This window comes from Rissa tridactyla, chromosome 6 (genome assembly GCF_028500815.1).
Source record: "Rissa tridactyla isolate bRisTri1 chromosome 6, bRisTri1.patW.cur.20221130, whole genome shotgun sequence".
Taxonomy (NCBI): Eukaryota; Metazoa; Chordata; class Aves; order Charadriiformes; family Laridae; genus Rissa; species Rissa tridactyla.
Genome location: NC_071471.1, coordinates 37,645,916 through 37,671,127, shown reverse-complemented (window position 1 = coordinate 37,671,127; position 25,212 = coordinate 37,645,916). Strand labels below are relative to the sequence as shown.

The 25,212-nt window shown below is 39.5% G+C and overlaps 2 protein-coding genes and 1 long non-coding RNA gene across 13 annotated transcripts in view; 1 reads left to right on the top strand and 2 right to left on the bottom strand.

Annotated features, from left to right (window-relative positions):
* Positions 1 to 9,557, bottom strand: part of HERC4 (HECT and RLD domain containing E3 ubiquitin protein ligase 4) — a 38,049-nt gene extending 28,492 nt beyond the window's left edge. For 4 of the 10 annotated variants that reach the window (XM_054204651.1, XM_054204659.1, XM_054204660.1 and 1 more), the window contains exons 1-5: positions 8,985 to 9,121; positions 8,068 to 8,233; positions 6,495 to 6,786; positions 3,470 to 3,629; positions 1,930 to 2,006 (exon numbers count right to left, since the gene is read on the bottom strand). In XM_054204651.1, the coding sequence (XP_054060626.1) occupies positions 1,930 to 2,006; positions 3,470 to 3,629; positions 6,495 to 6,720 (463 nt within the window). In that variant the 5' untranslated portion in view covers positions 6,721 to 6,786; positions 8,068 to 8,233; positions 8,985 to 9,121. Of the gene's footprint in view, positions 1 to 1,929; positions 2,007 to 3,469; positions 3,630 to 6,494; positions 6,787 to 8,067; positions 8,234 to 8,419; positions 8,627 to 8,984; positions 9,122 to 9,535 lie in introns of those variants that run through there. The other 6 variants (XM_054204655.1, XM_054204657.1, XM_054204654.1 and 3 more) reach the window with 6 other exon arrangements.
* Positions 9,558 to 13,038: 3,481 nt separating this feature from the next.
* The window catches only part of LOC128910837 (uncharacterized), a 33,301-nt gene continuing 21,127 nt past the window's right edge, over positions 13,039 to 25,212 (bottom strand). The window contains exons 2-5 of the long non-coding RNA XR_008466887.1: positions 20,448 to 20,598; positions 18,131 to 18,192; positions 15,513 to 15,635; positions 13,039 to 13,531 (exon numbers count right to left, since the gene is read on the bottom strand). This is a non-coding gene — a long non-coding RNA (uncharacterized LOC128910837). The remainder of the gene's footprint in view (positions 13,532 to 15,512; positions 15,636 to 18,130; positions 18,193 to 20,447; positions 20,599 to 25,212) is intronic.
* MYPN (myopalladin) overlaps positions 13,320 to 25,212 on the top strand; it is a 79,572-nt gene continuing 67,679 nt past the window's right edge. Inside the window, exon 1 of one of the 2 annotated variants that reach the window (XM_054204648.1) lies at positions 13,320 to 13,449. The gene's annotated coding sequence lies outside the window, so the exon portion shown is untranslated. The remainder of the gene's footprint in view (positions 13,450 to 25,212) is intronic. The other variant, XM_054204650.1, reaches the window with a different exon arrangement.

The window sequence follows — 25,212 nt, the reverse complement described above, 5'->3', positions numbered from 1 at the left end:
TAAGTTGAGTTTGGTTATTACTAAGCAAGATGCTGTTCCATCCAGAGTTCCACTACTGCTTACATTTTTGTGCAGAGATCTTGCTCAAGTTGCATACTGGACACGCAAAAATTTCCAATTCCCAATCACAAGCCTCATTTAAGCTTTTGTATGGTAACATACTTAGTTTTCACTAAAGTGAAAAGTGGTATATATTTTAAATTTTAAAATGTTGTATTAATTATATGACGAATGAAGCACAAAGTTTATAATGTCATTTGACATCTTATAAAGAAAAAAAAACCAACAACATTTTGAAGAATCACAAATTGGAAAGCTATTTATGTTAAGATTGCCTCCAAAAGAAAATGTTCTACTGAACAAGCAACGTTTTGCCTAAGTATTTACTATCCTAAAGATCAACACATAATCACAACAAACTTTTGCTTTTGCTGATGTGATACATTTCAAACAGTAGTTTCCTATGCCGCTCCTACCTTCTTCTATCCGATAACAGTTTTATCAAGATGGAAAACAATGAAACCCATCCCCTGGGGTACAGGTCCCTCACATTTTATTTATTTATTTATTTAAACAAAAACCAGCAAAAACCCCAAACCAAACCAAAACCAACCAGACAAGAAAAAAACAAAACCAAACCACAAAAAACCATATTGTTTTTATATAAAACAATCTTCCTAACACCAAAGAAATACTATGCCAATCATTTATAATCACATGAACAATATCCCATATATAAATCTAAAAATATTATGAAGTCTCCCCTCAAACCGCCCAATTCAAGTAAGTTCGTCCCATTTTCCTCCCTGTGTGGGTCTATTTTTAAGGCCATCACCTTGCTACATTGCAAGTATTTCTCCAGGTTCTCTTACAACCAGGAAAAAAAAGAAGAAGAAAACAAAAAGACAGCCTGCAATGCATGTGAAGAACAGAAACAGAGAGCTGCAAATCCATGAACCGGCAACAGGATAGTGATGCTGTAACTATTTAAAACACTGAGTGAATGTTAAATTACAAACTCCTATTACATTCTTGCACCTTTGACCAATACGATGCTTAACAGCATGATTCTGATACTCCCCACATCCCGTCTGCCACTCCTGAGAACAAAGGAATCTCACTAGGTTGTAATGGTAAAGATGCCTGGGAATACACAATGGTACTGAAAGCACTCAATACGAGCCCATGACGTGTCACATACAGAATTAAGACACACATAGTCAGTATAAACTGTTATATTTAAAGAAAAAGAAACACTGTCAAACTTTACAATCTTTCTGTAATCCTTGTTTTGAGTTTCTAAGTTTCCATTAACCCCATCCAGCAGCCATTTCTTCCAAATGGAAGTTTTGGCACGATTCTCCTTTGCCACAATGAAACAAACAAGCAGCAAATTTAAATTCATATTAGTTTCTGCACAGTTATACTAACTAGCCCCAGCAAAATTTTCAAGACAGAGGTTTAAACCTTTCAAAGGTAGGTTATAATATGACATTACATTTTAACTATAGAAGCACCAACAGAACAGAAAACAGAGAAGCAGACAAGGAAGTCATTGCCTGCAAGCCTCAGTAACTTGAAGTTACAGGATAAAATACACTAGGGACAAAGCAGCATGCCAGCAGGATGAAAAAGAAATGGGACCAACAAAAGGAGAGAAACTAAAATGAATTTCAAAAGGAACATACGTGAAAGCAAGATGATAAAAAGCAAAAAAGCGTAACAAAAAAAAGCCATAACATTTGTTTGTACATTTGTTTTTTAAATTCAAGCTTCCATCATTAAAGTACACTTCCCCTATCAACATGAAATCCCATCTGTGCATGTTTTAAAAAAACATTTCCTTTTTAAAAAAGACAAAATAAATGTTGAAACATTTAGAATTACCTAGTAAGAAATCGCACAAAACTTCAGAACCATTTGGCTTACCTTTTGAGAGTGCTAGCGAGTGACAATAACCACAAGCAACTTGAACAATTTGTATCTCTGACAAGCTTTTAATATTTCTATTGGGGTAAGAAAACAGAGAAAGGATTAAGCTGCTAGGTCATGGTATGAAATATAAAGTCATGCTAAAGGGTAATATACAAAAAGTGAATCCTTTTCACTGAAGTAAATATGAAACTAACGTAAATAACCTAACTTTAACTACAAGCTATTCAGTAAAGTCTTAAGTCAAAGCTGCTTCTTTTCTAACAGTTTCAAGGACAGGATCTGTCTTATTTTCAAATTAATAAAGTCAGTAAAAGACCATAATGAAGAATTAGGGAGGTTCGTGTGCCAGGAAGGAGATTTCACACAGCTGAATGAAGGAAATGAATACCTGATGCAAGAAGAAAATGATTCTTACTTTCTAGTTTCCAAACAAAAAAAGGTTTTACAATTTTCTTCATATCAATATTACATATAAACCCTGAATTACTCTCTGTTAAAATCTGAACAACTCAATTTTTATCTCCATCAACATTAACTTCAACAAAAACTTCAGTTTACAGAGCTATTAAGGATTGCACAGTATTATAAACAAGTTGCAAATACACAAAGATGTGCATTAATTCTAGTATGCTTTCAACTTTTGATGAGAAAAAACAGGAGCTTCTAAAAGGCCTGGGGGCTTTTAGATTTGATACAGAAATAAAAAAATCCAACATATTATTTATATCTTTCATATTTATACATGTGTCACAGATAGCCATGATAAACTTATGAATGTCCAAGATATTGTTACTTTTGTATGCCTTTTTCCTACATAAAAGACAAAATTAGAAAACCTCCAGCTTGCAAAGATAGAAACTTACTGCTACAGACAGTTCCACTGATTTCAGTGAATCTACTCATCACAGTAAAAATGTGGACTTCAGCTAGCTGCAATGCTTACAGCATTCTGAAAACAAACAAGTGAATCTGGCTAGCATTCACTTTTATAACCAGAAGGCATATCATTTGATCACAGCTAAAAAAACTTTGAGGTGAAAACTGAAGTACGAAGATCAGATAGCAAGCGTGCCTCCTTCAAATATACTCCCACAACTGGTTTTGGAAGTTTAACATTCTACTTTTCTTTAACTCCTCTTAAATGGCAGTTATCAATCCCCCATTTACATTCTTAAAATACCCAGCCTACTTTTCCAACATAACTCCCATTCTTAGTAGGTGACTATTTAAAAAAAAAAAAAAAAAAAAAAAAAAAGGGAAAAAAAGTGGGGGGAAAAAAAAAGAGAAGAAGGAAAAAGAAAAAAGAAGGAAAAAATCCCAACAAACCAAACCAAGCAAACCCATAAGACATTTCTCACATAATTTGACTTTTTGAGAAAGGAAACTGTCTACAGCATGCAAGTGCCATAGCTAAAGTACACTTTCTAATGCATGTTTTTAATTATAACAGCAGAATAGCTTAACCAATGTGATTTGAGCACATTTTTTTTTTTTTTTCAAAAAAATAACTTATTATATGCTAATTATTTTTAACCTGGGCACTCTGATGCATTCCTCTGTTCCTGGCAAGCCAAGCTGTCCATCAGTAGCCAGACCCCAAGCATACACCTGACCTTTGTCATTTAATGCAAGAGTGTGGGCTTCGCCACATGACACAGCTACAATATTTTGGGCATCCAGTGCACCAACATGCTCTAAAAAAAAAAAAAAAAAAACACACACACACACAAAAAAGTTAGTTCTTTTAAAAAAAGCAACTAACAATCTAGAGTTCTCCAAGACCGTTACACTTAGCACTAAGATACCAATTGAAATTACACAGAACTAAGCCCGGAAGTCTCCCAAAACATCTTTTATTTAAAATTATAAGCATGCTATTCTAGGAGAATTAAGTTAAATTTGACACCCCAGAGTAACCAAACAACAACTGTATCTGGAGCAATATACAGAAGTACACAAAATCGGCAGCTTGATAATAATGGTTCCTTCTCATCTTGCCGTATGAAAATGAGTGCAGAAACTCAGTTAACATTAAGGTCAAATAGATTACTGTCAAATGACTACACGTGTAGACATTATGTAAGAGGAAAACATTCCACCACTGCAAATTAAATTCACCTATTCATTATTAACAAAAAAGCTGGCAAAACAAGGCAGGGCAAATTAAAGACTAAAGCTACTGATTTTGCAATGAGCTACACAATGTCCTCTTTATAATGCAAAATACTGTAGAAACAGATCCCAAAGAGTAATTTTTCTAGATATACAGTGCACGCCTCTGAAGAACAAACACTAAAATATCTGTGATTTTTTTCCAGTAGCCTGCATCAATACCTTTAAATACATTTGGAAAAACTCAAAGTTTATTTTCGTGCTTATGATTTGTGATCGGAAGTCTAACATTTTCATTTCAGCAACAGGAAAATGGAGAAATATCATCAGGGCCTGTCACTAAGGCTGGAATTTTCAACAGTCCCCTTAAGCAAGGGAACCTGCTTGGACATTTTATGCCCAGTTTTCAAACACATTAATTCCATTCGTGCAGAAGAATGTCACACCACTGAAAAAGGCTGTGTATCATCAATGTCACACGCACTGTAAACACAGCCTAGCATAGCCCAAGTCAACTTCAAAACAGTAGCTAACAGTATCTGCAACATGACAGGCACTCAGTTTCCAAAATAGAGTAACACAGGCAGCAGATACAAGGGTTTTTTTCATTTTTTTTAAACAGACGATCTGATTAAAGAGGTTATCACCCCAATTCAGGCCTGTTACGGCCTCCACAGCTCTGCCAGTGGAAGAGGTCGTGTAAGCACTCTCCAGTTCAGGCAAGAGCATGCAGATTAGCTCAGACTATCTTCACCAGCAGCTAAACTAGCCAGGCTGACTTCGCCGAATACGGATTAAGGGACATTCACACAATCCCTATGGCAAGCAGAGCTCTGTGGGGAGGAAAAAGGGAAGGCACAGCTAAACAGTGCCACTGGTGACACGGAGGTGACAAAGACATGCATGCACTCTGTAACAAAATTATCTTCAGTTAGCAGAAATACACTCAAAAGAGAGCATATACCCATTTGTAAAGGTACTTGAGTATCTTTAGACTGCACAAGTAAAGTTATCCCAACGCATTGACTTCACATTAGAACATTCAACAGTATTGTTAGTGATGTCTAGATGAAAGAAAAATTAGGGAGGACATTACCATCCTCGTGACTGTTGTGTCTGAGCATGTTAAAAAAAAAAAAAAAAAAAAAAAAAAGAGATTTATAGTAGGTTTTTGTCCATTACGTATGAAAGCTTACACAAGGCTATTTTAAAAAAACAAAACAAAAAATTAAAAGTCAGATATTTTTGTTGTAACTTTTAGATTTAAAAGACAATTCAGCATCATTTTCAAAGTGGGTAACAAGTATTCAGAGTAAGTTTGACAAGCTGAGTTTCTGTTCATGAAGCAGATGTTTGCACAGGATTAAAGTTTATCAGTTTTAATATCCGTTTACTGTTTCCCAGTAGAAGTCCAAATTAGTTCTAAAAAGTTACATATCAACTACACAAAAAAATCTTTACTTGGCATAAAATCTGAAAGTCTGAATGAGGGAGAGCTACTAAAATACTGCATAATGCCTTATTGCCATTTGAAGTATTTGTATCAACTATCGTGTCAAGTAACTTGTCAAATTGCTACAGCAGTGATCAGAATAAACTCTTACTAAGCCTTTTCAGCTTGCTTACGTTATGCCATGAGTACTGTCAGAAGCACCGTTCCCTATCTCAGTAGCACGCACGTATGACTCACGTGCCCAGCTCTGAAGGGAGCCCATGAGCACACTCCTCTGCAGTCCCTGCAAGATGTTTACCCACTTCTGCTACAGAACTGCACTAGCAGGAAGCAGAAACATGACTGTAAGATAGATAGGAAGAAAAAGGCCCAAAGAAGTTTTACATCGCATCCTTTAGGCTTTTCTGAATCCTCTTCCTGGAGCACTGCATATGCCGAAGAATCTTTTATCAAAAGTTTTATTTTTAGTTCTTAAAAAAAAGAAAGTTAAAAACATTGCTTTAGTCAGACCTACTATACATCATATGTTAGATGATTAAAAACACCCAGAATGTTTCTCAACTATGGTATGCCAAATATTCATTTCTACCATATTCCAGTAGCCAAACGCATACACATAGTACAATGCTAATCCACGTATTGAAGCAGGTCACCTCCCCTTGAGATTAAAAACTGACAGAGTCTCCCAAAACCTTAGGTAAACTGATTCCATGCTGGAAATAAAAAAATCATGGCACTGTCCAGCTGCACGGCAGGCAAAAATATCGAGGGACAGCCGTGTCTCACAGTTGTTTTTTGCAACTGTCACAAGATGTGATCCAAGCAAAGGAATGCTTTTCAAGTTAAAAATACGTCCATTCTTGGAAGAACTACTGTGCATACAATTCAGCACATGCACAGACACTGGCAGTCTTGGGTTTGATGTGACATAATGAAACAAAAAATACATGCACAACCACACATATGTTGCACAATTTTTTACTTCTAAACTTACCGGGTCTTTTCCTGGCTTTTTCATGCCCTAGTTGTCCTAGATCATTGCATCCACATGTATAAACAGTCCCATCATCCAGGACAAAAACAGTATGTCTCAGTCCACATCCTACATCTCTGACCCTTTTATTTAAGAAAAAGTCACTTTTTCTAGGTTCTAAAACAATCTCTTCATCAATTCCACCCAATCCAAGCTGTCCAAAAGATGCATTTCCCCAGCACAACATGTTTATGCTTCTCTTGATCACAGAGATCTTCCAACTTCACTTTTCTAGAATATCCCTTCCGCGTAGCTGTTCAAAAAAAAAGGAAAATGTACAGTTTTTCAGTATTGTCCCTAATGTTTATGCTAATAACATTTATGTTACATAGCATGTAATCCACAAATTCATTTTCTATATACCAATATATTGAAACACTGAACAATTTTTAAGAGTGCGATTTACCTTCTTGGATAGTATTTACATGAGCTCTGCAGTAAAATGCTTTTCTTCCCATTTCAGATACAACTTTACGGATGTGCAGGTCCTCGGTTTTATAAAACTTTGTTTCAAAAATTTGAAATACCATTCTTTGTAAAACTTCTCTAATCCCTGATCCAGAACTATACAAAGGGTAGTTGCAACCAATTCTAGCCAGCGGAAATGACCTCAAATATCTTTTAAGAAGAGAGTACAGGCTAGTTTCTTTACACAAGGAGCTGCATGGCTCCAGAAAGCACTGTGTACTGCCTCAAGATCATCCCCCAAAACAACACTTGACTCATAGCTTGGAAAAAAATTGGTCATCTCTGATCAATCCTGTTACGCAACACAAAGAATAATATGATGTGTCAATCATTACATTTAAACAACTATGAGTCAACTTAACTTACAAGTGAAAAGAAGATAAATAGCTGAAACTCAAGTCCCCAATCTTGCACTGCAATCAACACAGGCTACAGCATGACAGTTACCCTGCCATAACAGGAGGCCACAGGTACAAACTCACCTACGCAAACCCCCAACCCTAATGCCTAAATTGCAATTACCAGCATTTATGCTGGCAGACTCTGTAGCTATTTGGAAAGGATACAAAGCTACACTTCACTTTCATTTTCAGTACTGCAGATGATGAAGAATTTATGTCAATGTCTTCACTATTACTTACACTACATGTCCGCAACAGTAAGTTTCCCTGTATTTTCAGAGCAATTTAAAAATCAATCCAATACAGTGTAAAATCGCTATAAGTTTTCACCTGTGGCCATTATTTAGAAGACAGCACGAATAATGGAATGTGGAATACAATGCACTACAAATGCATTCAGTCTTACATTATGCAGGGTCATAACACATACAAACCACCTAAATATAAAACTGCTCAGAGAAATAAGTCATCAGTTAGCACCTAAGCGTTACATAAACCAAAGGGCAGAATTCTTGCCAGCACAACAGCATGAACTATTTTTTCTCTGCAAAAGTCAAAATGCAGTAAACAAGATGCTTATTTTTGTGATCTCATTTAAAAAACAAACAAACAAACAAAACCCCCAAACCAGCCAAACAGCTTAAAATGTATTGCATTCTGTTTACCTATCTCAGGAGATGATGCATGATCAAATATTTCCCTAGCTATCATTAGCTATATCCTACCACATCCAGAAGGGGACATCAAAACGAAGATGTCTTCGGTTAAGACATAGCTGTGCAACAGCAAATTTCACAGATCCGTGGCAGTGACTGCAGCGCAAGCTTCAACCTGCAACACAAGAAGTTAGAAGAGATGTATGATTATAGTGCTTCAAGATTTCCGTAGTCAAGATTTATCTCCATCGGGGCAAAAGGAAGAAAAGTTCGCCCTTCTGTTAAAACAGATGTGTAGCTCCATAGAAGGCTGGGGTTTTGGTTTGTTTTTTAAGAGTCATCAGCCAAACAAGTTTTGTACTTTGATCGGAAATCACGGCAGTATCTTATCCCTGCAGGTAGTCACGAAAGCCAGCTCACGTTGTCACTGCTGGATACTACCATGCGTGACGTCAAAAGCAGCCCCACACCGACGCCGAGCACAGACGGCGAGGGAAACCACCCCGCTGGTTTCCCGCTAGCGGGGAGCCAGTAGCGGTGCTGCAGGAAGGGTCTGGACCTTTCCCGCAGGCCGGGGCGGGCTCTGTAACCTCACCCCGCTCCCGGAGCGCCCCGGCGGTCCCGCGGGCTCTGCCCCACGCTCCCGCCCGCCGCGTCCAGCCGGGCACCGCCCGCCTTCGCCCACGGGCTGCCGAACGGTTCCCCCTCCCTGGGGCGCAGCTCCCCCAACCGCCGCCCGGAGCGGGGCCGCCGCCCGGTCCGAAGAAGGGGGCGGCGCCGGGCTCCCCTCAACGCGCCCGGCAGCTGGCCGTAACGGTCCCAACCGCCCCCGGCCCACCCGCCGCCCTGCTCCCAACGACGGAGCGCGGCCCCGGCCGCCCCGCGGGGCCGAAGAGCTCCAGCGACGGGGCCGGCGGGACGCTCACCGGCGGTGAGCCGACGCGCTCCGCTCCGCTCCGCTCGGCTCGGCCGCGCCCCGGCCCGCCGCAGGCACCCACCGGCCACCGCGAGGGCGTGCGCAGCCCCGAGGCGGAGCGGTGACAGGGCCCGACCGCCGCTCCCGCGCAAGCGCCGGCTACAGCGGGGCGGGGCCGCCGCGCGACCGCTTGCACCGCCCGCCCCGGCCTCGTGGTCAGCAGCGGTGACGCGGTGGCTGCGCGGTGTGACGTCAGCCCGGTGCCCGGCGGCGGGAGGCCGTGATGTTAAACGACGGGCGGGGACGGGATGGGAGGGGGTCCCCGGGCACGGCGCGGAGGGGGGCCGGGGTGGGAGTCCCCGCCGTTGGGCGGCGAAGGGGCTGAGTGGGAGAGAGAGAGACACTGAGGAGAATGGTGACGGCGACGTGACGAGTGCTGGAGTGACGCCGTCGTCCTCCCGCGCGGAAGAGCAGGGCCGGGCTCGTGTTCGCTCCGGGCTGGCTGCAGCTGAACGTATGCTGGTTTGAGCGCGAAAGAAACACAGCAGGTTTAAAACATACCGTCGTTGTGTGGCATCGCTGCCTTTAAATGAAGAGTCAACCAGTGTGTTCAGGGGTCAGTTGCTCCCTCTGTGTTTGCTGAGAAGGGTCTTCGTGATGGCGTATCTCCTTCCTTGCAGGGCGGCAAGACTTGGCCGCGCGTTACTGTTCCTTATCAGTCATCTAGGGAGATGGGCAGAATCCTCTGCTTGATCTCTGAGGGCATGAAAAGAATGAGCCCAGCGAGCGGGAAGGAACTGGATCCGCCGGCGAGAAGCAGGAACAAACTGTTTTTCATACTCCAATTACCCGTCATTAACTCCCGACGCCTCCTTCCCCGCGGGTGATGGTGCAGGAGCAGCGGTGGGAGCACTGGCCCTGCTGCCGGCCCCGGTTCAGGGAGAGGAGCGGGATGGGGCCTTGCTGTGTCCCTCCCGCAGGAATTAATGCCATTTTCCCAATTCGGCATTCCGGGCACAAGCTTTTCCCAGTGTCAGAGCATCCACAAGGTGGGCATGTTAAAACGTTTTTTCCACTAAACACCTGTCTCTAGTGGAGCAGATAAAGATAAATTTACACGCTAGGCATGTTTTTTAGCTTTTAGCTTTTTTTTTTTTTTTTAGGATTTTGCTTAGTACTGGGAGGAAAATCCACTGCAATGTATTGAAGTGGAGCAGGTTGGGAATCCCAGTGCGGTTTCCTTATTTAGCAGCCTCTCTATAGTAGTCCTGTGATCCACCTTTATGTAGGTCAGGAAGTAAAAAAGGCCAGGGCCAGGCATTCTTCGCAGCAAGTGATGTCGCAAACTATGCGTAAGAAAGGGGCTGTGTTTGGTGTCATTTTGCCCTGTATTGGAAAGCATTTTAAAAAAACCCAAAACAACAAATGGGGGATGTCTTGCTCCAGCCATTAAACACTGCTTTGCATATCTAAATAGGTAAGATTCTACAGGACTTCTCAGGATTTGTGGTTGTGAATTTATCAGTAAAGATCCAAGCCAGAAATATGAAATTAATACATGGGGAAAATGAGATGGCTGCATAGCTGACAACAGCTAAATGATGCGCCACTTTTCAAGGTAGCAGATACGCAGGTTTGTTATTTAAAGGAGAGATGCGAGTGATTTGCCTTTTCCATTCTGCATGTGGGAATGGAAGGTCAGCATGTTACACATGGCAAACGGAGGAAAACATTTCATTTGTTATCTTCTAAACTGCCTTTTCCCTTTATTTGAGAGACCACCGGAGTAGTAACTGCGATAATTACACTGTGAAGTATATTTTAAACATTGTCATTCGTTGTGCAATGTGTCCTCTGACCAGCATGTGGGGATATGTCCATGTACTTGTAGAGAACATTATATGCCCAGTACTATTTTTACATAGAGAAGTATTTTCATATAACTGGCCTAACACATTAAATAAGAAATACATAAAACACAAAGCAATATAACATGCTACACAAATCTCAACTTCCTTGTGTAATAGACATAGCTATTTTATTTAAAAGAATTACTTTAGTCCTAAAATCAGGTTACTGTCAGTTAAATAATTCAAATGTATCTTCAAATAAAGTATAAGCCATATTTTTATTCTGCTTACTACCCATCTTAGCAAATTTTCTTTTCTGGGCCAGAGAAGCTGCATCCTGCCTGTCTTGGTGCCTTGAGGAAGCCCCTTCCTCCATGGGGCTAAAGGTAGAGAGGCAGCGGGGGACAGGGAGTACCTGCCCTGATGCCACATCACTGCTTGGACTCCCGGCCACTCCGTATGACCAATCCTGCATCCACTGGCATCAAATCTGCCAAAATATGGTTCTGTAGTTGCAGTGGTCAAGAGAACCGTGTGTAAGCACGCTTGCACCCCAAAATTCCCAGTGTCTGTTCTTGTACTTGCAAAAGACTCCGGTATTTTGCAGTTATGCAAATTCCAGTGAAAACAAGAAATGTCAATCCGTTTAACTTCAGGGAAGGGATTTATTCCTTAAAAGTGCCTTAGCACAGAGGGTTTCCTATTACAATTGCACGGTCTTCTTATTGATGGTCCTAACAAGCAGGAAACTATTTTCAGTTGCCCTGCCATTATTAAAATAGCGATGCTTGGCTACTGCCTGGTGATCGCTGTCAGCACAGTTGTGGGTTTTAAATTGTACCCCTGTTAATCACCCATTCAAAAATACCAAAATGAAAAAAATAATATATAATGTTTACTAATGTATATTTTATGCTTTATCAGTGGAAAACATCTTTCAGTTAATATTCTTATTTTTGAAGGCTACTGTGTTACGAAATAAAACTTTCTGCATAGCTAATAACAGAGATGGACTCTGCTCTCTGCCTCCATTTTCTCCTGGCAACAGTCAGTACGTACTTTATAAACATTAATTCCTCATTTCAATCCCTTTTGTTTTATACTCTGATGTGTCACAGACTACAGAAAATAGAAATGGGTGTCCAGAACAGCAGATAACATGAAATTAGAGATGTCAGCATTTTGCTGTGAGAGATTACTAACCTTTGTGTGAAGCCTTTGTGTAGAATATTCTTGATTAAGACAAAGGAACGTCTTTGGAATGCAAATAGCCTTACAAACAAGGTACAGTCAGACCCTTTTATGCCATTTCAGTTTTACATTTTATCCTTACATTCTTCACAGTATCAATATTTGGATGTTAGTGAATTAATGAAAGCAGACAGACAGCCGTAACTCACACACACACAGAATACATGTTTTATATGCTACTTTACAGCTCAGCATGTTTTAGTTTGCCGTCTGCCCACCCTGCTCACTGTAATGATTCTGGTTAGCTCAAATGCAAATGTGCTTATCAGTAAGACCAATTATTCAGTAACTGATGGTGATATGGTGAAAAAAAATGACCTTTCTTGACCGGTTCGTGAAGGTAAAATCACTATATAAATAATAAATTGACAATATTGCAAGATCTGTGTCTAACTGCAGGCACCTAATTAAGGGAGCTGTTTAAGGATAAGCTGAGGAGTCATACCTTCAAATAAGATAAGCAAAACCAAAAACCTGCAATGCTCCATTTCCCTCATCCTCTCAGGCCACAAAATATAGCTGAAATAGCCAAAAGAACGCTATTCATAGGATGACAGATGTGAAGAAAATGGAAAAGCAGCGGACAAGGATGAATCCCGGACAGGAAGACTACAATGAAGGAAACGAGCTGACCTTTGCATCAGGTATGAAGCTCTTGTGCTCACAAACTCCCATGTGTACCCAGCATCCCCAAGGCCACACAAACTGCAGCTGGCACTCAGAGTGACTACCCCGCACCCTGGCAGTATGGCACAAGCCACACAAGTGCCCAGGCACCTTCAGGTTGGGGCTGAAGATGCTGAGCGTTTTCCAGCATCCCACACAGAGGGTTGGGAGTGCAGCCCTTCCAGCATGCAGCACATTCTCTTCCTATCGCAGTGGTTTTGCACAATTACATGAATTTTTCTCTTATAAACAGATCAGCAGGCCAGGTGCTAACTGAACACCAGGAAATTCCCATGTAATCTTTTGGGGTTTTTTGTTTTAAGTGTTGGATGCTGAAACACCACCAGTTCCCATGTCATTAAACTGGGCTTTTGGTCAGGCCAAAACACTGATGTTTCATTTTTAAGGTGCAATCCTACAGGAATAGAAGATCAATAGTTGAGCCGGTTCTGCCCTGCAGAGACCAAATTTGAGAACATGCTGAACCTCAGCTTATAAAATAGCAGCTCCAAGTGGTGCCACATGCTGCTGATTCTGACATGACACTGTGTCTTTGCATGGCAGGATGATGAAGCACCCTAAAATTAGCCTTCTTACTATTTCGTAAAGAGCAGGCAGAAAGGTAGCAGCCTGCACTGGGGAGAACAAAGAGGCACAGGAGAGGACCAGAACTGAGGCTCACACACAGGCTGGTCACAACACTTGACGGTGAGCACTCTTGGCTTCTTTGCAAATTTCCATGTTGGGTTGTTTTGTGTCATTTCTTATCCCATTTCTTATCCACAGTGACCTGATTGTGAAAGAAGAAAGGTGGTCGTGTAAACAGAGGTGGGGTGGAGGGATCTGTTCTCTCAGGGGGTTGGGAGACAGCTGAGGGGAAAATTAACTGTGAAAATGACACCGATGGTCTCTTTTCCTAGAGGTGTGGTGGGAGCTGGCATTTAATTCACAGAATTAAGTTTGTTGTTAATGGAATAGAACTGGGAATGGAAGAAAAATTAGTGCTAGTATGGAAACCGGATGCTTATTTCTGGTATGGAAACCAGAAATACTACCATAAAGCCCCCTCTCTGTTGAGCTAGACTGAGTTTTTCCTGATACTCGTCTCTTGCTCCACCCCATTTCTTGGGTGATAAAGTCCTTGGCTTTACAAGGAGTAAGATTTGAGAGAAAAAACCTTCCAGGCAGTAGGAAGATAGGCATGGATGTTTTTAGGTATAGGAATAGAAATAGTGAAGGAGAACGTCCTAGACCAGAAAAACACTTGCAGATGAGGAGAAAAAAGAAACCGTAAGGAAAGATGACACGAAATGGATGTTAGGGCTGATTGCTAGGAGAGGAGATGACACAGCATGTGTCTTGCCATCAGGTAGGTGTAATAGCCTGTGGCCCTGCGCCTAAACACTTGTTGGGACATGTTGTTTTCTCTATTCCTATGGTAGGACCCTGTGAAGAATAGCTGGGAAGAAAATAATAACTCTGAGGCATAAACTGTGACCAGTATGTTCAAACTACATCCAGGTGTTTCTGCTATTAAGTTATCGCTCAAAAATGTAGGACTATTTTGCAACAAAGATATTTCTATTTAGTAAAGATGACTGGACAGTACTCTGCAGCTTTTGTGATTGAATTCAGGATAAGACTCATGATTTCACATGTATTAGTGAAACCCAGAAGGGCGTGATACTGTGAGATCTATTTTGGTGCAGTTAGCAACAGATAGATAGATATTTGGTATAGCATGGGCTGAAATGCGGTGTCAAAGCAGCAATGAATCTATGCCATTTGTATCAACTTCAGTACAGGACATCTCTGTTCAAAAAGTGCATTAGATATTCACAGTGGATGAAGACTCTTGGACAGATGGAAAATTAGATTTCTCTTGCCGAGGTCATTAAGGGGCTCCACAGAAATTATATGTGAGCAGTCAGAGTTTGGAGTCCTTGGAGGACTGTAACTCTGAATTTCCTATGACGTAAGTCTCAACCTTAGCATTAGAATAAAAGATTCCCAAAAATATTTACTTGATTTTGGAGACAGAAGGGTAGTAAGCTGTCTGAGATGAGCAATCAAATCCTCATAACTGTATGAACAATGGAATCACTGCTACTCCCTACACAGAATTTGTATGTAGAGAAACCTATTGACTCGTTGTGTTCCTGGAAATCTCCTATGGCAATACTTACTAAGCTCCCATTCAGAAAAGAAAAATTGCCACAAACTTGTAATCTTTTGTTTCTGTTTACTGACACTGGAGTTGTGCAAAATGCTGACAATCTTTTTGATTTTTTAATATGAGCAATTTAGAGACTCTCATTTCTCTCCAGAAAATCTTGGGACAGTGTTTTGGGGACAATGTTTCTTTGTTTATTTGGTCTACCAGCATATAAAAAACTGTTTCAATTTAAAACTTGAAGCTTGTAAAGAGGAGGCCAAAGTTACTATATATCATTTGGAAGCCGAAACAGTAGAGCAGCCACCTGTGCCAAACCTCCATTGCACTTAGCTGGCTTTTTTTTCTTGGAGAGGGAGGGAGGTAGCAGTGATTCATCACCCACGCCTGACTGATGAAGGCTTTCTCGTCATTAATGTCAGCAAGCCACTACGACACCACTAAATATGATCACTGATCCCAATCCGAAAAGATCATTTCAGGGGTACTGGATAGTCCCCACTTAACACACATATATTTACTTTCATAAAAGAAGAATACAGCGCTATTTTCAGCTTCTGGGCCGGGTTCTAGGCAGCAAAATGACTCTTAAACATACCTAGGCATAAATTTGAGAGTAGTCCTAGAGCTTGGATCCCTGGAGATTCAAGAGAGATTGTTCCTGAGACCGTCTGACGAAAAGACACAGCATTTCCCCAGTATCCAACTGAGACAGCAGCTTCTGTTCACCCCACGACCCAGTGGAGACATCCAAAACCAGACAGATTACCAGCAGTGAAGTCAGTTTGAAACTCCAATTTCACCAGAAAACATTTCCACAACATTTTTTAGCCAGTAGACTTGTAAAAAAAATATTGTACCCAATGTGATAAAACTTTTGCAAATACAAACAATTTCATACAAACAATTTTGCATGCATATAAGCTTGTAGCAAACTCAGCCAGGCAAACTATCTCTTTAACAGACAGCATAAATATTACAAATTAAATTCCTCTGAGTATAACTTCTTTTTTTTTTAATAAAATGAATGAAAATAATCCTTATTTGGTTTTACGGCCGAGTGGTTGCTTTGTAATTTGGATTAAAACTCGCTTTTCCTGAGTGACAAATGACATGTGATCTTTATAATTTTTCCTGACCTCTTGTTCAAGTTTGAGTCTCTAAATAGCTCATCACCATTCTAAACCTGTTTGTGTTATCTTCTGAGTTTATAATAGCCATAAGCATTAAAATAATCTGTTCATAACTATAATAATCCCTACTGGCTTCTCTGCAGAATTATAATAGACATGAATCTAGAAGTGTTTTGTTTATAATCATTAGAAATAGTCACAATTTCCAGTGAGTTATATCAGCAATGATCTCTTAAGAATGTGGTATTTGACATTTTCAATTCCAATTTATGAAAATGACTATCTTTTGGCTAAGATTTAGTTTAGAATAGTTAATAGCAATACATACAATTTTAAAGTCCTCACTTTAAGGGTTCCTACACCATTAGTTTTACAGCTAATTTTGACTGAATACAGAACTCACTATTTGCCCAAATAACAACAAACCAGATACTGTTATATTAATTTTTCTGATGTTTTCTAACAAAACCCCAGCAAGTTGAATGAAAAACCATTTGACAACTAGAATTAAAATGTTTTGTAAAATATAATTTAAATTTATGTATTTTGAAGTGAGATTTAAAAGCTCAAGAATTACCAAATAAATTTATGTTTATAGCTATATTTCAGGGAACTTGTAATTTTTTTAATATTTGATAAATTTAAGATTCAAATACCATGCTTGCCTCTGCCATAATTTCTTTGGACATATAGTAATCAACATAAAAAGAATAAAATGATAAACTAATAATATATTAATCGTCACATATTTTCTGATGTAAACATTTGGCTACATCAAATCCTGCATCTCAGGATCTAGACCAGAGAGATCTTCACATCTCTGCAAAAGAACCAAAGGTTTTCTCTTGCTCCACATAAATAGAGAGGAAGTATTTCAGGATTAGGAAGCATACAGTACATAAAGAGTTTCTTTTGTAAGTTTTTCAAAACCAGGAAAGGAAACAATACTGCTTGGAGTGCTGTTATCCCTCCTTAATAGTTTCAATAATACAATCAAAGGGAGCCCATGGGAGCACATAGAAAGTAGCTGTATCTGCAGGGTGGAGACTTAATAGAGGCCTCATTCTTGGGAATCAAATTATTCATCGGTTCTTGGATTTTAACTTTATTATCTTGACTGAAGCTGGGAAAACTCTGGAAGTTCTTACCACTGAGTTCTTTCTCTTGGCCCTCCCTGGCCAATAAGTCAAAGCCATCACTTTCCCTGCTCCCCTTTCCTCTAGGTCAAACCCTCAGCTGGGTAAATTGTTTCTCAAAGGAAGTCAGTTCAACTAATGCCAATTTAAATTAGCTGAATGTTGAGGGGTTTCTATCAGCTCAAAAACCCACAACTGAGTATGTCAAGTATGAAAAGATACATGTTTTTACTCCTTTCATGCAGTGCAGTCAGCAAACTGAAATGCATTTCACATAAACTCTACCCATCACAGCATGATACCAACAGTTCTGGCTCTCCTTCCTGTTCCAGCCCCGACTTAAACTTCTGTATTCACTCAAACACCTTAAATCCTATTCAGCAGCTCAATACACAACAAAACAAATCCGCTCTATAGAGGAGGAATTGTTTTCATATACAATACCCATGGTTTATAAACATTATGGTTGAGACTTTCTAAAGTATGTCTCTTCAAAATATGTATTTTGATTTTTTAAAAATGGTGAGTAAAGATTTAGATGACTGCCTCTAGTCACTCAAATGTCAAAGTCTTGGCCAATAGGAAGTTATATAAACACCCCAAAAGAGAATATACAACTAGATCTACACAGGTAATCCCTTAGCTTTTCAAGAAATACATAAGAAAATGGAAAGTAGATCTTTTTAACCATTTAATGAAACCATAGGCTTAGTCTTCATATCCTGTCTTTGAATTCCCAAACTAGTAACTATTTCTTTATAAAATAAATGTTTTCTTGACTACATTGTCCTGATTTAATATTAAGCATATACTTTAAGAGCATCATGTCTAAAATTTAGTTCAAATATCGAGTTTCCACAGCCACACACCATCCATTAAACATGCCAAAAAGGTTTTGTTGTGCTTTAAAAGGCCTTTACTAATTAGATTAAATGAAAAATACTTACCATAATACTTGCATTTTCTTTCTAAGTGTCACAGTTTGGAGTCTTCCAATATTTTTCCTTTGCTAAAGCAAAAAGAAGCGAGACATTTAAAAAAGCATTTTCAAAGGCACCCTAGGCAGAAAGAAAATTCCTTTTTATAACTTGTGTGATAGCACATGGCATTACTATATATCACTGATGTATCAGTTTGTCTAAACTTGGCTTGTAATATGCGTGGTTTATTAGATCAGAATATATTTTAAATCCTGTGATATATCTTTTGACTCCTTCCATTGAGTAAATTGATATTTTGACTGTTTAGAAATTAGATGGTTCTAGAGACTGACAACTACATAAGCAGAAACACTGGGTTATATGTGGCCTGGGAAAGAAGTCATAAACATTTTTGATGATTTATTTGAAATAAATTAGAGGTCTTTTTTAGTTTCCTATTAGAAAAGGTAGATCCTCCTCTCTTTCTATTTCTTTCTCTCTCTCTTTCTCTGTCTTACATACTCATGAAGAAGTCACGTGGCATAGTTACCAATTTGCATGGCTGGTCAGAATGGCCAGTCCCTCCTGCTATTGCTGCCCTGAGGTAATTTTCTGGGTCAGGATCCTTACTTCAGTAAGTGAGCTTACATTATCTGAATATCACCACTTCTTTAGCTAGACAAAGTGTTTCTGATACTCCTGGTATTTAATAAACTGGTAATATCAAATTACTTTAACTCTCATTTCTGTCCCTTCTGCAAATTTGCTTGTGTCTCGACAAAAAAGACCCTTATTTTAAAATTAATTCTGTCAGTAAAGTCATATCCTAAAAAACACAGGTTTTTTGAAGCTTCCTCAGTATCTATAGATACAATTTTTGCACTGCACCTTCATATAAATTTTTACAAATTATGTTATAATGCGAGCCAGTTTAAAATTACAGTGAAAAAAGCAACATTTAAAGTGGGAAGGTGACTCAGTGGCCTGAGGGAAGGCGTTCCAGACAGATGAGGCAGCATAAGGGAAGGAGTGCCAGAATCACCGGGAGGGGCTGGTAAACCGATCTCAAGTGTGCATAATAAGGTGACACACTAAAGTGCTGGTAAAACAGTAACTGTTTATCTAAGCAGTCACCTAATGAGACTCAGAGTTTGGGAATGATATCCTGGTTGCGTTTTCATTACAAAATGTCACATTTAATACAAAGGAGGAAAATTTTAAAAGCCGTAGAATTTCTGCAGAAGTTGTTTTATTTTCCCTTGTCTGTGCAATCAGAGAGCTGGGCAGAGTCAGTGCTTTCTGAACGCCATGCACAAGGGATCAAATAATAGTCGCCAGCACTCATCCTCCTAGCTCTAACCAGACAACACAATTCCCCTAACCCCACAGGACATTACCCATGCTTTTCTGCTGCCACCATGTGTCGAGATGATAGGGTCCATCTAAGTATGGATATAATCTCTCTTCCCCAGCTGTGGCCCTTCAGACTGACCACTTCTTGGTTCAGAGTTTGCTTCTGCTGTATTTTATCAAACTGTGCTCTCCTGCCACCTAATCTATGCATATCAAGCTCTCGTCTTTAGTTAGTTCCTCTAGTCACCTCACCAAACAATCATGTTGCTGTCCTCCAAACTGTTTATCCCAGCCTCCCTAGCTGAGGTGATCCAACGACCACAAGTTCAGAGATGAGCTGACTGCCATCCACACTGCTCATAAACCACTGAAACTCTCATCTGAGAGTGTGCTTGGAAAGCAAGAGGTCTCAAGAAATTATTTTTAAAATGTAAACTAGCCATGAATGCCCTCTCCTTATTCTCTTCTACCAACAATCATTTAAGACATTCTAATTAGGGCTGTATCTCATGACATATAATTTTGGCAACTAAGTTATTGAATGTTTTGCCCTATTAAACATCGGGCTAAAGCTGATTTTCTCTACAGTTCTAGTTGTCTGTAACAGGTGCCAAAGCCTCTGATGCTCAAAACACCAGCCATTCATTCTGGTTTTGGTTACTCTCAAATCCCAAAGGTCCTGATCTATACTACCATTAAGCTGAGCTGCCTCAGGCTCTTGCCAGCTGCTCGGCCCTTTGTATTTAATTTGCTGTAGGCCTCAGGGCCCCTAATATAAAACAAACAAATATACCAGAAAGCCATGATACCTAATTATAAAAAGGATACTGAAGATACCTGTATTCTATATAAACGGTATATATGTTCTTAGTTCAGACAGAAGGCAAGAACCTCTGAGTATAATTTCTTCTTTACCTTGCAACTCACATTTATCAGGTTTCCACAAATAATAGCCACACTTATTTCATTCTTTTATGTTAAAAGCACTTACGATGGACTCCCAGTGAAGTCTCTCAGGTCTTCAAGGATTTGGGAATTTCTTTGTAAGTAGCCTGTATGAAATTCTGCTCTCTCTTCTAGAGGTGCAATGGCATTTAAGTGGTAAGAATAAGGACTGCACTGTAAATCTCTGTTTGATGAATCTGTGATTGGAAATAGAGACTGTGTGGTTAGAAAATATGCCTCACTAGACTGCCTCTTAATCCACTTTTAAAAATACAATCCATAATGTTTTGTTGTGTTAATCTCAACCCCAAGTCAAAAGCATTCATGTATATCACCCTGTCTCTGGACAAGAGTAAGCAGTTAACAAAGGCAGACAGTGTAGATGTCAGGTCTGCTTAATATCAACCATAGAAATAGCTACCGTGAGAAAAAAATTAAACTTTTATTACAATACAAATAAAAGGAGAAAAAGTTCAAATATTCAAAAGATAAAGTATATAATATGTCTTTCTCTTAAATAACATTCCTGTATCTCCTTTTCCTTTAGACTTAGGTAACACTCTTTGTACCAGTCCCTCTGGCAATCTGTTCAGTTGGTATTAATCATAGCTATAAATGCCCTTTTTAGATGTTTTGGAAACGTATGTTCTGAAGAAAGGTAAAGAAGCCAATTGACATAGACAGATCTGTAGCTGCTAGGGTCTAAGCCTCTTTTATCTGAAGAACAAATTAGACAAGCCATGAAAAAGGGGAGAGCAAACCCCAGAAAAGAACAGCAAAAGTACAAACACAGTGTTTGGCTTAGTGCCCTCTCTTAGATATAATCTGAGGAAAACAAGTCCATCGTTGTATGAGCTACAGCAAGATCTGGCAAACCTGCACTAGCATCGGGCTGAGTTGGTGCCAACTGGTGCCCTCTTACTTGGAGACCTGAAACTGCATAGCAAAATTAGTCTTGTCTGCTAAGCCAGGTTCTTATCAAAAATAAGAGAAGGAAAGACATGAAAGACAAGAAATAAAGCATGGAAATAAAAGAAGACAGGGAAGGAGAGGATCATAGTAGGAATGCAAATTTCACGGAACACAAAGTGTCCCAAATGAGGTGAAGACAGTAGAACTAGCATTATCAGATCCCCTTTTATGGTCTGTTTTGGACTAGTCATGCCTTGCAATGAGGACAGTGAAATCCTACAGTGTCAGAATGGATCCTGTAGTTTCTGATGATGCTGGGAGTAGTAACCCTGACTGTAAATCTCACACCTTTCAACCAAGCTGGATTTTTGGCATCAACATCAAATCAAGCTTCCTCCTGCTTCACTTCCCCACAGAAAGTCATCTTGGTTATCAAGGGGATTAGCACATCCTCTTCAGCAATCAAACCCGGTTTCTGGGTTATCGATAAACCAGATTTTGTGTTTCTGTTGATTACCAGACATAGTCTCCACCAAATCACTGGATTTTATAAATAGGAGTCCTCATTAGTATTATCTCCATTTTTACTCTATTTGATTTTTTAACCATTTTTCAAAACAATCTTATGTCACAGGTTGCATCAAATTTTAGCTTATTTGGGCAACTGTCAGTCTCTATATATCAATATTTGTGGGTGCTCTACCAGTCACTGAAGTCTGGTAGCGCTGACCCCAGAAAGAAGGCTGATGCGAGCCAAACCCTGCACCCAGAGATGGGGGTAACTTCAAGGAGATCCTACTCAGCCACATGAGCACTCCCAGGTAGACCTCAGGCACTTTATATTTGAAATGTAAAGGGAAACTATCCCCTTTAAAATTTGAATGCTAGCAAATTAAAGAACCCAGCTGCTTATAGAATGTTGTTCAGATATCCCAACTTAAAGAAAGAATTTCCCTTACAAAAGAAAGAATGTAGGAGAACCTAACAGAATATTAACTGTACAGGGAACAGTAAAATGGTACTGAACAGACACTTTTTGCAAACTCTTTTGAATTACAGGCATCGTAGCAAGTTGACCGAGTTCTTTGAAAGGCTAATATTATACAAGGTAGTATTGTACTATGGATAATACTGCACAAGAAAAAAAAAGATCATAATTTAAAATAAAGACACAGTGTCCTTCATGCTTTTTTAGGCAGGGAATACACCTTAAAGAATCTGACACTTCTACAGTTGAGTAAAATTTTTTTTACAAGAAAGGGATTTTACAAATCCCCTTTTACCATTGCCACCCATAACATCAATTATTTCATGTTCTGGAGATTATCTCTGTGTTCTATAGAAATGTTTATAACACTTTTCATCTGTACCATTTGTACTGCAATGAAGCTTGTTTATTTTTACCTAACCAGTTTTACCAAACTGGCATATTTTTACCTATTGATTCATTTCGAAACGCAAATAGATGGAACATTGGATGCAACTGGATGAGGACGGGACAAGAGACTGTAGCTGTATGCGGATGACTGAAAGACAGCTTTCATTACTGTGGCTATAACCAACTTCTTGGAAAAGTCTGACTCCTCTCCTACTGATATTAATGACAGAACAATCACTGATTTAATTGGAAACAGCAGCAGGCCCCATAAATTACTAGCACATTTCGTCTAAATAATTAACGAGACGACTGAAAAATTCTGTGGTAACACTCAGGCAATCGTCACATGATAAAGCTTGTTTGGGCTGGGTGGAAAAGAAATAGGCACTGAAGGAATGTTTCAACATTATTATTTGTGCCTTCTACAGAAAAGAGCTACCATTTCTTTCATCCTTCTGATATGTCTCCACTTCTAAAATTAGGATCTGAGTTAGAATCACACAATACCTGGCAGGCTCATGCAAAGAGATGCACTGCATAATGATATGAATAGAAAATATCTAACTCATATTATCTTACACAAGGTTTGCAGACCACTATTGAACTAGCTTTATCAGAAACATCCAGAAAATTCCTATTAACTCTTTTCTTACCAAAAGAATAATGGCCTTAGAATAACTCATTAAAGTTTATCAGCTAAAAGAGAAATAGGACTTGCCACTTCTGTTTAAATTACTGGACCCTTAAATGTAATACATCAAGCAGCAATTAGTCACTGATGCTTCAAGAACAGGCATCATTGCTACTGTCCGAAGCCGCACAGGTAGGGAGCAATTCCCTGCCCCTGGAACAGGCTAGTATAACAAAAGACAAAGTGGATACTTCATGAGTCAACATTCATATTTGACCAGCAAAATGGTTACAGGTCTGCTAAGTCTCTCTTCTGAAGTTACTCCCTCAGCCCATTGGAGCAAACTTGTCTCACTCGCTGTCTGTTTCATGCTCCACATACAAAAGTGGTTGGTGGGATGCAAACCAAAAGTGGGAGGTAACCCTGTGCTCCACAGGGCTCTGGAAAGATCTGCGAAGTCCCTACCTCTTTGGAAGTTGACTGCAAAGAACCTTAAGGAAGCTTTCAAAGAAATGGAACGTTTAGTATCTTGGTTCCAGAATTTCCAATGGAAATTTTAAAAAATCACAATCTAAACCCTTATCAGAAATCTAGGACCAATGACAAAGACAATATTAATATTTTTGACAGTAATTGGGAATTGGATTACAATCACAGGGAAGAACCCGGTCTTGTAGAAAATCTTGCTTAGACATGGTGAGATTTTTTCCTCTTTTTCCAGTTTTCCCCATCTTTCCACATTTTCTATTTGTGAGATAGCTGTATAAACACCATCTTCCTACTCTGTATAATTGAAGGTGGTAGTCACAAAAGACAATGATTATTGCTGCTATTGCGCATATTTATGGACAATAACAGAGTCTGCTGTTGTATTGTATATTGTGCGTTTCCCAATCACTATTCAGAAAAAATCCAATAAAACTGGTATGCAAAAGTGGAGTTGTGTCTTTTCTTAAAACTTTTTCTTATATACGAAAATTCAAGACATAAGTGTAATCATTAGTATGATACCACTGTTTCTTTTGAATGTCTTTTCTTTTGTAGACTGGGCTTTAATAAATTTACATCAAACCTGTAATTATATCTTATAGGCAGTAAATTATTTGATTTTCAAAAGCATGTACTGTGTTCCTCTAAATCTAGAGCAAATTCCTATTGCGTCGTATAGCACCTTCATGAACCTTCATGAACCCATTTGTGACAGTATGGTAAGAAGTTATTATGACATGTCTGAGACGAGCTTTTCTTGCTATCAGTTGGAGCCCTTTGAATGTGAACCTCTCTGTCAGCCTCAGACAGACAGTGGGACGTGAGTTTGCCGACAATCCAAACACAGATTTGTCATTTCAACTGTTTGTGTGTCAGTTCCTGGTCTCCACACAAAGTTCCTGGAGGATCTTCATCTGCACATTACCAACTGCAATTCTGAGAATATGCAGACCTTCTCTACAATACTATATAGTCTAGTTGTACTTAGGTGTCCTTTGAGAGCAAGGAAATTGCCCACTGTTGCGTGAATGACAGTCTACTTGCTTTTTGCAATGTAGAAGCAGTGCTGGACCATCTTTTTCCTTTTTTGTTTGTTATTTTTTTGCCAATGTGATATATAGAACATATCAGCTCTCTCTGGATCTGCCTCAGCACTCTTGCCTGTCCCTCGCAGAGGCAGACGTGGCAACAGCAATCTGTGCTTGCCCATCAGCCAACAATTTTAGTACAGAATCACAACCTGCAGCAGGCACATCATTGCCCATATCTTTAATCACACTGCAAACTCCTTTTATAGGTTTAAAAATTAAGCCAAGAGATTGATGGGCTGTAAACCAGAAAATTCTTTCTCCTGTAGACACTGGTGGCACTTTCTAACACCCCAGAATAAACACCCTGAGT